General features: G+C 43.5%; 1 protein-coding gene across 1 annotated transcript; it reads left to right on the top strand.

The window, feature by feature from the left end:
* Positions 1-329: 329 nt before the first annotated feature.
* LEO1 (LEO1 homolog, Paf1/RNA polymerase II complex component) lies at positions 330-10,646 on the top strand. The gene is made up of 12 exons (XM_082290713.1): positions 330-405; positions 1,196-1,921; positions 2,163-2,267; positions 2,792-2,886; positions 3,570-3,715; positions 5,102-5,186; positions 5,516-5,610; positions 5,876-6,010; positions 6,693-6,828; positions 7,130-7,316; positions 7,567-7,664; positions 10,362-10,646. The coding sequence occupies exons 1-12, from the start codon at positions 348-350 to the stop codon at positions 10,464-10,466; spliced, it is 1,971 nt and encodes a 656-aa protein (XP_082146839.1). The 5' UTR covers positions 330-347; the 3' UTR covers positions 10,467-10,646.
* Positions 10,647-13,002: the final 2,356 nt, after the last annotated feature.

Raw genomic sequence — 13,002 nt, 5'->3', positions numbered from 1 at the left:
GCGCTGAGGGGCCGGCGCTGTGCGCGGCTTTCCCTCGGCACAGGGGGGGCTTTCCCTCAGCACCGGGGCGGCTTTCCCTCAGCACAGGGGCGGCAGAGCGCGGGAGCAGGACAGCGGAGGGCGGCAGCCACGCCGGGAGGGTGCGGAGCTGCAGCCGGGAACCCGGGGCTCTGGCCCCGGTCTCGGTCTCGGTCCCGGTCCCGCTCCCGCCGGGGCCAAGTCCCGTCAGGGCCGCGGCCCCTTTAAGAGGCGGTGCCCCCTCTCAGCGCGGCCCCCGCCGCGCGCGTCGCGCTAGCGGCGCTCCGTGTGACGTCACTGCGCGGCGCCGGCGGGGCCGCGCTGCCGCCATGGCCGACATGGCGGATCTGTTCGGTAGCGACGCGGACTCGGAGCCCGAGCACAAAGGTCTGCGCGGCTTCTCTCTCCCTCTCTCCCTCTCTCCCTCTCTCCCTCTCTTCGCCCGCGGTGTCCCCGCCACGGACCGCGCCGCCCGCCCCGCCCCGCCTCTGCCGCGGTCCCTGGGCGCGGGCGGCAGGGAGGGAGGGAGCGGGACGGGCGGCGCGGAGCCGCGGTCCCGGGGGTCGGTGCCTGCAGGGGAGGTTGTTCGGCTGCAGCCGAGTTCTGGAAACGGCGGAACACCTTCTGGTTTAAGTCGCTGGCGTTTTCAAAACTCTTTTCTGCGTTCCTGTAGATTAGTTTTCGAGGCAGGTGCTCTTTTATTTTCCGGTTGGAAGCCGAATTCAGCAGCCTCGGCACTGAGGAGTAGCTCCATTGTCATAAACCTCCCTGGGTAGATGGCTTGCATTAAATACGGAGTGACAGTTTTCGATTTGATCTTATAAACCACGTCTATATAGTTACTTGTTTAAGCCCTCGCTATTTCAATTGTTATCTTCGTTTGGGTTATTCCTTATTCTTTCTAGAGTTTTAGAATCTTAGATCGCATCTTGTAGTTTGAAACTTTATGTAGCATCCATCATTTCTCATTGTGCCTCTCTTTGGCTGTGCCGTTATTAGCAGATATTTTATTTTACTGTTCTCGGTGACTTTTGTTGGCCTTGCTTACAGTTCTCTGTAGGTTTTTCCTGGGGGTTGGGTTGTGTTTCCGGGGTTTTTGTTAAAGCAATGCACATCATGTCATGTGCATCCCTGTAGGGGCGTCCTGACTCTTGAAAGGGCGGTGTTTGTTTTGCAGATTCCGATTCTGGATCTGATTCAGATTCGGAGCAGGAAAACGCGGGCTCTGGGAGCAATGCTTCTGGCAGCGACAGTGACCAGGACGACGACAGGGAGGCAATCAAACCCAGTAACAAGGAGTTATTTGGGGACGACAGCGAGGATGAGGGGGCATCCCATCGCTCGGGGAGCGACAACCACTCTGAGCGATCCTACAATCGCTCGGAGGCTTCGGGGCACTCCGAGCACGAGGACAACGAGCAGTCGGACGGGGAGCAGCACAGCGCTTCCGAGGCTGCTCACGACGACGACGAGGACGACCGCGAGCACGGCTCAGATGAAGGCAGCCATCACTCAGAGGGAGATGGCTCTGAGAAGGCGCACTCAGAGGACGAGAAGTGGGGCAAGGAGGACAAAAGTGATCAGTCAGACGATGAGGAGAGGCAGCAGAACTCTGACGATGAGGAGAGACAGCAGAACTCTGACGATGAGGAGAAGGTGCAGAACTCGGATGAAGATGAAAGGCCACAGGTGTCTGATGATGAGGAAAGACTCCAGAACTCGGATGAAGAGAAAATGCAGAACTCTGATGATGAGGAAAGGCCACAGGCCTCGGATGAGGAGAAGATGCAGAACTCTGATGATGATGAAAGGGCCCAGCGGTCTGATGAGGAGAAGATTCAGAACTCTGATGATGAGGAAAGGGCCCAGCACTCCGATGAGGAAGAGCAAGAGCACAAATCTGGTAGGACTCAATACAGAAATAATGATCTGGTGCTGGTTTGGTCTCTCTTTATTGTTTTATTTACATTGGCCTGAAAAGATTGAAATGTCAATGTAAAGGCATTAATTACCTATCTTTTAACTATAGTCATCTTTGTAATTTTTTTTTATGCAGCACTTTTAGAGCTTATTAATACAGAGGAATTTTAAAATTTGTGGACCAAAATTTTTAATTTGCTGAGAATAATTATGCTCCTTATTAGAGTCTGCAAGGGGCAGCGATAGTGAGGACGAAGTTCTGCGAATGAAACGAAAGAAACCAATTGCATCAGATTCAGAAGCGGAGAGTGACACAGAAGGGCAGAAAGGTAAATGGTGGGGGGGTTTGTGGGGTTTTGGCTCCTGTAATCCTCTTCTTAGTGTGCCATTCATCAGCTACAGGGCTTGGTAGAATGGGTAGAGTTTGCTGTACGGTGCCATGGAAATAACAGAACAGCCATCAGGAGTTCTGTGTGGGAGGCACACGCTCTGTTCCTGCTGATCCTCTCCAGTTAGCTCTGTCAGGTTTTCTCTCCTGCAAATGTTCTCCCATGCCTTTTTACTGAAAGATGTTAAAAAAGGGCTCCTTTAATCAGAGCAGCCCAGGGAACCTGTACTGTGTTTTGTGATGGTTTAGCTGGCTGAGAAAGAGGTGTTTGTTTTCTGAGAAGTAAAACCTCCAAAATGTGCAATGGAATTTCTTTACTTCTATTCAGTTACTTGAATAAGGATTATCTTACACTCTTCTGTTGCCATTTCTCAACTTGATTTCCTTATTTGATAAATAAATCTTGCGTTAGGGCCATGTGTGCATATATATGAGTGGTTTAAAATTGTAATTTTTCTGCTAAAGAGCATGCAGATGTCATGGATCTGTTCGGAGGTGCCGATGACATTTCCTCAGGGAGCGATGGAGAAGACAAGCCACCAACCCCAGGACAGCCTATTGTAAGTGGACCTGACTTAATTAACACTCCATTCCACTCTGAAATGCAGAACAATTGAGTTGGGTAATATTCTAGTGAGAAAAAAGAGTAGTGGCATTAAACAGCATTACAGATAATTTTACCCCAGCTGAAAGAATTATGAAAGTTTTGTACATAACAATATCAGATGGACTCATTTATCTGCCTTCCCCCATCCCTGCTCTGCTTTTTGTACTTGGAAGAAATATGAAGAATAGTTTATAATTAGTTTAGAATAATTGCTATTAATAAAATACAAAGCCATAGCTGTCTTTGGTACCTTATTGCAGCTGTTTGAGAAATATTTTCATTTTGATGATAGTTTTTCATCTTTTGTTGATAATAGATAAAAATACCTTCTTTAATCTTGTAGGAGGTGTCCCCCACAGAGTCTCCAGTGCTCAGCTGAAAACTCTGTTGGCTCCTTTGCTGTTCTTTACTGTCTTTGGTCTCTTGAGTTTGCACAGAGTTTAAAATCACTTTAAGTGGCACATGAAAATGCTGAATTGAATTGCTTTTAATGACAATGTCTGAATTCTTTTATCCAAATCTTCCTGATCTCTCTGTGCCTGTGGGTGACTTTTCTTTAAGCAAAATGTAATTGTTAGAGCAGCAGTAGCCAGATAGACTCTTTTCACTTGCACTCCTATTCTTTGTTTTCATTAGGATGAGAATGGACTGAGTCAAGAACAGCAGGAAGAAGAGCCTATCCCAGAGACCAGAATAGAGGTAGAAATACCAAAAGTAAACACAGACTTGGGTAATGATTTGTATTTTGTGAAGCTGCCCAACTTCCTCAGTGTGGAGCCCAGGTAATTGCATGTTAAATAAGGATTGATAGGGTATTTTAGTGTTTCCCTGTGTTGCTTTTGTTTAGTAATGCAGTTAAATGTGTTTGGCCTACTTAAAGTTGTTGACATTAAGAGGCATATTTTTGGTTGTGATTAGTCAATAGTAATGGCTGTTGTTTTCTAATCAGATAATTTTATTATGAAGTTGTGTTTCAGCTTGATTTAATAACTTATTTTCTGTAAAAACAAGACAAAAGTGCAATTTAATTGAAAGCACATGCTATCAGTTGAATTTTAAGCATAAGTTCAGGCTCTCAGATATGTGAAGGGCAAATGCACAGGACCTTTGTGCACTTCCCAGTGATTAAAAACAGCATTTTGAATTTCAGAATAAGGCCAGTTATATTTGTGTGTGTTGCATGTACTATTTAACTATGCAGAGGCTGGTTATTTCTTTTCCTATTCACCTAACCCAAACTGAAGTCATTTACTGGAATGCATAAGGAGCAGCAAAATAAATTATTGGAGTTGTTTGTGATGTTAGGTTTGGCCCTAAAGGCCTCCTTCAGCACTTGCAGCACAGTGCTGTTAAATCTGAGTGTTTTGCTAAACAACTTTCTGGCACTGTTGCCCAGGTCACTCCAGCTGGCAGCACGGCCTTGTCGTTCTCCCTGGCTTGGGGCTCCAGGCTGTTTCAGGGAGAACTGTTCAAAATCTGGGTAGTGGCTGCTACCAGAGAGAAGTGCTGATGATGTTTGGGGTCAGACAGGACTGAAAATAGAATTGTACAGTAGCAGAGTCTGTTCATCCCTTTCCCCTTGCAGCAGCCTGGGAGCTATTAGGAAGGAGATTAGGGAAAGGGCTCCCCCCACTCACTCCCATCACACTCATCGGATTTTTTGAAGGAAGAGGAAAAACCATCTCATCTTCCTTTCTCTTTGGTTTGTTTTGAGATTGAAATATAAACAAACAAACAAAAAAAACCAACAAAGATTGTGCTCTTGGAAAATCCCCAATTCACCTCATTTATGAGATTTCTTTCGTTTTATTTCCTCTGTACGATCTTGTGTATTTTCTGTTCCGCTCTTAACCCTGACCTCATCATGCTGATACTAAGGAAACAGTATTTTCTGAGGCAGACTTGCTTTCTTCAGCTGGAACCATTCAGAGGATGTGAATGTTACCCTGTAATTGATGGTAGAGAGGACACTTGGGTCGGACCCCGGGGTGGGAATTAGTGCAGTGAATTTCCTGGCTGCAGAAGGGGCTGTCCCACACTGCAGTGCCTGCTGTTGTGGGCAGGGAATAATTTAAACCTCTCGAGCACCTGTTAACTTGCACAACTCTGGAATAATCTGGATTAATTTTCTTGGAAGAATAAAGAATGTATTGTAAAATTTGTTGCAGACCTTTTGATCCCCAGTATTATGAAGATGAATTTGAAGATGAGGAGATGCTTGATGAAGAGGGTAGAACTAGGTTAAAACTCAAGGTATAATGCTAATTTTCCTTCTGTCTTTTACACTCACCTAGGCACTTTTCTTCAAAGTCTATTTCAGGTCTTCTGGAATGGTGTTTTGAGTTTTCAGATTATGAAAGTGTGGGCACTGAGGAACGTTGATCCATTTTAGCAATAATTTTTTAAAAGCTTGACAGCTGCATTTCACCAATAAAAGCAGTAGTGTTCACCTTTATTTCTTTGCATCATGCCACAAATTACCAAGCCTTTCTAACTGCAATTTTCGACCTATATAGAATATATTTTACCACAGCATTCCTTACTGTGAGCTAGAAAAGCTGTTTTGTTTCTTTTCCCCACAGGTAGAAAACACAATACGATGGCGGATGCGACGAGATGAGGAGGGGAACGAGATCAGAGAAAGTAATGCCCGGATAGTTAAATGGTCAGATGGAAGGTCAGTGTGGACTCTCTGCTATTGAAGTAGTGCAGTTGTTCTTGCAGTGACATGCAAAACTGGAAGGTCAGCAAACTTTGACATCACAGTACAGATTATTTTAGTCTCAGTGCTTTGAAAGGTTTGTGCTCTGCTTAGTTTGGATTGAAATATAATTACTGGCTAGATATAAAAAGGAAACGAAGGCTTTCTTCATTTAGAAATGAGGTAAAAAAATAGACTGCAGTGGCTTTATCAAGTAACTGATGTGGGAATCTCTTTTAAGCATGTCGCTCCACTTGGGGAATGAGGTCTTTGACGTGTACAAGGCACCGCTACAAGGAGATCACAACCATTTGTTCATCAGACAAGGGACAGGTCTGCAAGGACAGGCTGTGTTCAAGACCAAGTTAACCTTCAGGTAAACCTCCTGTTCTGTATCAAATGTTGATACTATTTGTGCAATTAGGTGTTGGAACTAGTGTATAAAGATTAGGTACAGCAGTCTGTAAAGCATCAGAGCTTCCCTGGTTAGTAAGAATGTGCTGTTTTCCAAACTCAGTTTTTCAGTAAGATTTGTGCTACGTTAGGGGTCTGAGTTGAGAAGGTTAATGTGCCATTTCCTGTGTTATGTAGGCTACAAATAGGTTTCTTGTGTATATGTTTTAATTAGCGTTTTTACAGGCAAGTCCTCATTTGAATCAGAAAAAATATCACTATTCCCTGAAATTAATCTTTTGTCTGATGCACAGTTGCTGTCAAGATGGCAACTGCTTCTTGAGATATTGATGTGAACTGTGAGGACAGATGTTTAGGTTGATAAGGGTCAAAGGTTGTAGGATTGTAGAATCATTAAGGTTAAAAAACCCTCAGAGATCTTTGAGGCCAACTGTTAAAGGCTGGACTGGTGGTTTTAGTGACAGAAGACTTGATGTCTCCAGTAGCTGTTACACTGCACATAAATACTTTGTAGAAAGGGCTGATGCTTTTACTTTTGTGCAGATGAAGTCTCTGAAATCTCAAGTATGCTGCCCCTACCATTGTCTTTTGAAAATGGAGATGTTCCTTAAAGAAGTTCTTAACCCCTAGCAATTTTTTACCAGGCCACACTCTACAGACAGTGCCACCCACAGGAAGATGACTCTGTCTCTGGCAGACAGATGTTCAAAGACCCAGAAAATTCGTATTTTGCCAATGGCAGGCCGTGATCCAGAGTCTCAGCGCACAGAAATGATTAAGGTACTGTGGCATGGAACTCTCTGATCTGCTGGTTTAATCTAAGATACCACAACTGTAACATAGCTGGACATTTTTGACCATTCTATGATTTATGAAAAACAGTAATGTTTTGGAGTTTTAAGCGAGACTTATAAGCCACGGGTGTGGTTTGCTTAACCTGGCAGATGACAAAACAAGGAGAATATTTGCAGCCTTTACACTGCTGTGAACTTACCTCAAAAGCTGCCGTGGAATACGAGGTGCCCTTGAGATGCTTTGGGGTGCTTTTATCCCTCAGCATATTGCTCGTGTCTTTGGACAGAAAGAAGAGGAGAGGCTGAGGGCCTCCATCCGCAGGGAGTCGCAGCAGCGCCGCATGCGCGAGAAGCAGCACCAGCGGGGGCTGAGCGCCAGTTACCTGGAGCCCGACCGCTACGACGAGGAGGATGAGGGGGACGATGCCATCAGTCTGGCAGCTATCAAAAACAGATACAAAGGTGGCATCAGAGGTAACCTCAACAGCATGTCATTGAGGCCTGCGTGATTCAGATAGGGTCCTGGGAGGGTAGGATTTTGGCAGCTCATTTGATGCATGAAGAGACGTTAATTCAGTTCGTCTGAGTTTATTTTGTTTACTCTGGGCTTAGATTCTGCAAACGTTTTGTGGCACTGGATGTAAGACATTTTTAATATCCTCGCTTCCTTGCCAGTTTCAGATAAACATAAATATTTGTCTCTATTTTTTTCTGGAATGTGCAGAGGAACGTGCTAGAATCTACTCTTCTGACAGTGATGAAGGCTCAGATGAAGATAAAACCCAAAGACTACTTAAGGCAAAGAAACTGAATAGTGATGAGGTAAGAAAAGGACTTTGTTCTTAAGCTGCTAATTTTTAATGAGGAACATTTCCTTCACTAAATCTAGTGTTTAAACCTGGGACTTCTGTGGTTTCATTTATGCCGTGGTGAGTGTGTTATTTGACTTGGCGTGCTTTCCGTGGTAATTAATCACCAATTTCTTATGCACTGCATTAGTTCACAGACCTGAGTGTTTCCCAAAGGAGGACACTATTGTTATTGCTGATTTAAAGATGGAAAAATTTATGCAGAGTTATGTAAAATGACTTTACCAAAATTATGCAAGGAATAAAAAGACTTAATATTGGAATGCTAATGCAGTGTTACCTAAGTTACATGGTCCTCTCCTGTTTTTATGGAAACAGTGGAAGCATTTTCACATAGTATTTCTGCTCTTTTTAAATAGAAGAGTTTAAAAAGTGAGTTTAAAAGACTTGCTGTCCATTGCTAAACATACATTTTCCATCACCCTAGTATCATCTGAAACATTGGTCCCTGATCAAATTAACTGTTAGCTACAGCAGTGGTGCTGTTTCCTCATCTAAAATGGTGTTTTATTGGTTTGAAATTTATGACTGCTGGGTATTATTAAATGAGTCTTTGTGAATATTGCATTTGTGGTTTGTTTCAAGTCATGTCACTGCTGGTACAGCACTGCAGTGTTACACAAGGAGTAAGCTGCTCTCACTTTCATTTCTATGCTGTGTTTCCTGCAAAGTCCCTGGGAGGCCTCACTCCCCAGCCCCTTGGGTGTTTTCTGTGTGCTCAGTGCACGTTCTTGGTGCTCTTACAGAGTCAGCTGAGTTATTTGCACTAACAGGCATGGTAATGTGAAGTGGAAGTAAAAATTAGTTTTGTCTTCTGAAGACACAGATTGTGGCTTTATATTATACATTAGGAAAATTTAATATTTCAGAAAATGTAACAGCCACAGTGAGTCAGGTAGACAAAACTGTAATTCTGCGAGCCCTGTGTTAGCTCATGATACAGCAATGTGAGGACTTGGCAGTTCCCTTCTCTCAGCAGAAAAGGTCTAATCAGCAGCATTTCTCTGCTGTTTGAGGAGCAGCAGCCTCCATTTTAAACGGAGTGACTGGGAGGCAGTGCTCTCCTCTCAGGGCCATGGAGTGGTGCTGCAGTGTCACAGAAAGCCCCAGTGGGGCTCCAGTTCTTGTGCTCAGTCCCCACAGGGGGGTGTGGTGTTCAGTGCATGCCCACATATATGGGACTCTGGCTTCTTGTACACACTCCCTGGCTTTTACCTGCTGTCAGTCAGCAGCACAGCACAAATCTGTGTCCTGGTAGCAGTTTGTTACCATCACTGGCAATGTCAGTCTGTTACTAGCACACTTCATCACCACGCAGCAAGTAGTTCCACTGTTGCTGCAGTTAATGGGGATATTCTGCTGAACAGGAAAGTGACTCACTGAACAATAGCCCAGCTAGATTACAAGAGAATGTTTGTTCTGAGGAAGAAGCTATCACTGAGATTCCCACCCCTGCTAATTTCTGTTTTCCATGCTTAAAATTCCTTCCTAACTGAAATTCTTCCGGTACTTACTGAATACATTAATACAGAAACAAATGCTTTTGGATAAATAATTATTATTCAGAGTTCTGAAACTCCAAAGTTCTGGAATGCAATCTTTCCTCCTTAAAATCCAAGCAAGTTGGTTTAAAAAAAACCCAAAAAACCAAAAAAAACCCACCCAAACCCACATTCCAAAACCAACAAGTGGAAAAAGGGATGAGGTTTCTTGGACCTGAGAGTATTTTAAAAGATACTCTTCTTTTTCAACAATAGTTGAGTTACTGCTTGTTCCTCATGTCATAGTTGATGAGTTCTGCATGAACAACTTGTGATCTAAAATGCTGTTAGGAAGGATGATTCAAACTGAACTGGTAGAAATGTACATGGAGCAAAAATCAACCTGTTGACTCCATATTCATGAACCAAAGACTGAACATCCACCCTATAAAAGTCATTATGGTGTTGCTTGTAAGCAGGTAATTAACTCAGTGATTTGTGTTCCTTTGACGAGATCTTTGAAGCCTCATAAACTATAAAATGTTACATTTCTTGGGCTGTAAACTGGTGCTGATTCTGAGTGCCAATGGTTTCTCCTAAGTTTTTTTCTTTATGCCAGAGAGTGGTTCGTTTAGTTTTGTTTTTCTGATGAACAAAATACCCACTCCCTGAATTTCTTCTTTGCTTCAGGAGCTCTGATTCAGGGCATGCAGGTATAAAGAGTCTGAAAACTTAGCAGAGCTGCAGTGGCTGCCTGAAGGGAATGTGCCTGCATGCTGGAGAATTCACTGCAAATTCCAGGAGTTATCCATGCTCATGAGACTGGGTGAGAGTGCCCCTGCACACGCTGCAGATGCAGATAACACAGACTCTGAGCATGCCATGCTCAGGCAGAGCAGATGTGGTGCAGGGCCAGCGAGGTGATGCATGGACCCCCCTGGTCTGGGGTGTGACACTGGCAGCAGTGACAGAACCACTGCAGCCACTCTGAGGTTAAGGACTGGCACAGGAGCAGTCCAGCTTCACAGCAGCACAGAATGGAAAAACTAGAACCAGTAATCTTGCTTTTATTGCAAGAACGGCTTTGAGGTCTTTTTGTAGTTGTTCTGTGTTTTTCCTGTTTTAGCTTGAAGTATGGGGGTTTATTTTTGTCCTTTTTTTGCCTTTAGGAAGGTGAACCTTCTGGAAAGAGAAAAGCAGATGATGATGACAAAGCAAGTAAGAAGCCTAAGAAGTACGTGATCAGTGATGAAGAGGAAGAAGATGATGATTAATATTAAGGAAGCGCAGCAGTTGGGTCTTTCTGTTGTTGTTTTTTCTATATATATGTTTATATATATTGTACAGTTCTGTTAGAGCACAGATGTAAGTAACCATAAGGGGCTTATTTTGATAAAGGAAAATTCCTAAGTCTGCGTTTCTGGTGTGAATAAAGTTTTTTTGACTTCCTTTGACTCCAAGAGTTTTGTCTCGTTGCAGCGAATGTTGCACCAGGGATCATCACAATGCTGATTTTTACCTTGCACAGTGTATTTCAGTTTTGAGAACTGCAATAGCTGGTTACCAAGTGAATTGGTCAGTAACTTTTACTGAGTTCATATGGGGAAGCCATGCTAATCCCTGTGGAATGCTCAAACGAGAAGTTTGCCTGACAAGGGTATGGTGGCAGAGCTTGCTGTCCGTGTGGGGGGGCTGGAGGAAAATGCAGTGGTACAGTACAACTGCTTTTTCCCCAGATATTCCTGATTTCCTGTTTACTGGACAGCACATTACTATGCTGGTGTATTTTGCTGACTAGAAGTATTTCTTGCCATGTTTGAGTAAATCCTTTTAACTGTATGAACTTCACAGTTAACTGATCACATAAGACATTTATTTTTCATGCATTGAAGCCCAGAATGAATATCTGCATCTTGCCTGAGCAGTAATAATAATAATAATAATAATAATAGTCGTCACATGCTAGTGATGTAAATGTCAGAGTAAAAGTACTTGCTTCAACAAAACTGAGACATTTCTGCCAGCAGAGCTGAAAGTCTCCTTTAAAAGGTGAAATGAATCACAGTGCAAAAAATACAACATGACAACAGTGTCTCAGAATCTCATGTAATTCTTTTGCTGCCATTTCCTCTTGTTTCTGGTAGGTTTTATAAATGGCTTTGTGGAGCTGGGACATCACTGGAGGAGAATGTTCTGCACAGAACTGTTGCTGTGTTTACACTTTTTGTAAACACCTTCTTTGACAATGCAATGCCAGCTGTCAAGCAGTAGAAGAAATACCTGAACTTTTCCACACTTTCTTTCAGAGAGGAAATACCCATGTGCAATCTCTCTCTCCCTGGTGAGAGAGCGTTCTTATGTTACCTGTGCTGCTTTTTTGGCTGACTTCTCACACGGTCCTGCAGAGCCTGAATGTGACTTGAAGTTGAGAAAGCAGAAGTAGCTGAACTCCCCTTTAAACAAAACCACTGAGTGATGCTGTGCAGAGTTTAGGATGTGGATTCGTGTTACATGGACTGGAATTAGCTGGCAGTTACTGAAGGGGGACTGGTCCCCATCTCTCTCCTGCCCATCTGAATTTGGCTTTTTTCTAAAGCAGAAGGGGGAAAGTGCCCCATAGTGAGTGTTCTGCCTGTGATATTCCCTGGCTCTGAGTTAGAGCTTTCAACCTGGACATGGTGCTTTTATCATCTGTAATTAGGAGAGGTGTTTGCCACAATGCTCTACCTCCGTTTCTCATGCCTGGAAGGCACGGGGAGCGTTCTGGCTGCAGAGCACAGAGCTCTGCATGTGTTAATATATTCTGCTGAGCTGCTGACTGCAGTGGAGACTGTGCAAGGAAGAAAACAAAGTGAAAGATTTCAGCTTGGGAGTCTGAGGGCCTGAGAAACTGTTCTTTTTTTTCTGTCATTAAATTGTTATCGAAGAGTTTCTGTGCCTCTTTAATGTGCAGATAAAGTCCTCCAGCTGCTGGGATTTTGACCCTGTAATCCTCTTAGTCTAGACTTCTGCTGGGTTCCTTACATGAGGTTACCTGCCCTCCACTGGTAACCTTCTCAGGAAGAAGCCAGCTGTTTATGCAGGGACTCGTTCTGTGTGGGTGTAACATGCTGTACTTTCACATAAAAGCCTCACAGATACCTCTCAAACAACAAATTTGGCATATGGAAACAGCACCATTTCACTGGTAATGTGTTCACTTTTGTATCAGTTTAATGAAAATGTTGGCTATTTTTATTTTTACTACACTCCTAAGAGTGAAACTGTTCTAATCACTTTTGTGAGTTTGATGCTGACTAAGCCTTTACTAAGTAAGTGGTCCACTTTAGCTTCCAAAAATGAGGCTTTTTGTGGATTACAAAGATGAAAAGAAGTAATTTTTTACACTGTTGTCTTTTGTAAATTGCTCTTTTAAAGACTTATTTAAATGTGGACTTCTAGAAAGTGTTTTCTGTTAAATTGGTTAAACAATCATCTTGTAATTAAAGTCACTTGAATGAACTTAGCCTTATCCCCCGTATTTTTTTAGTTGTGGGTCTAATGTATGGTTTTATTTAACTTGAAGACAGCTTTTGCTCTCCCTTTTCCCAGCCTCCCAGTCTGTCTGTTGATGGAATGAGGGTGTTTAAAGCCTGTTCTAGTGCCTGGTGAGGCTGGTAGAAGATTCAGGTGTGTTGCACAGTGCCAAGAGAGCTCAGCCCTGACCTCTCACTGCCTGAGTGGGCATTGCTGCAAAAGCAAAACACTTGTTTCAGGTAGGAGGGGGGTCAGGTTCCCTGAGGAAATAAGTTTTTTTCTTCCTAAGTAGGA

This window comes from Coloeus monedula (assembly GCF_965178545.1).
Source record: "Coloeus monedula genome assembly, chromosome: 14".
Classification (NCBI taxonomy): domain Eukaryota; kingdom Metazoa; phylum Chordata; class Aves; order Passeriformes; family Corvidae; genus Coloeus; species Coloeus monedula.
This window is presented reverse-complemented; position numbering and strand designations above follow the sequence as displayed.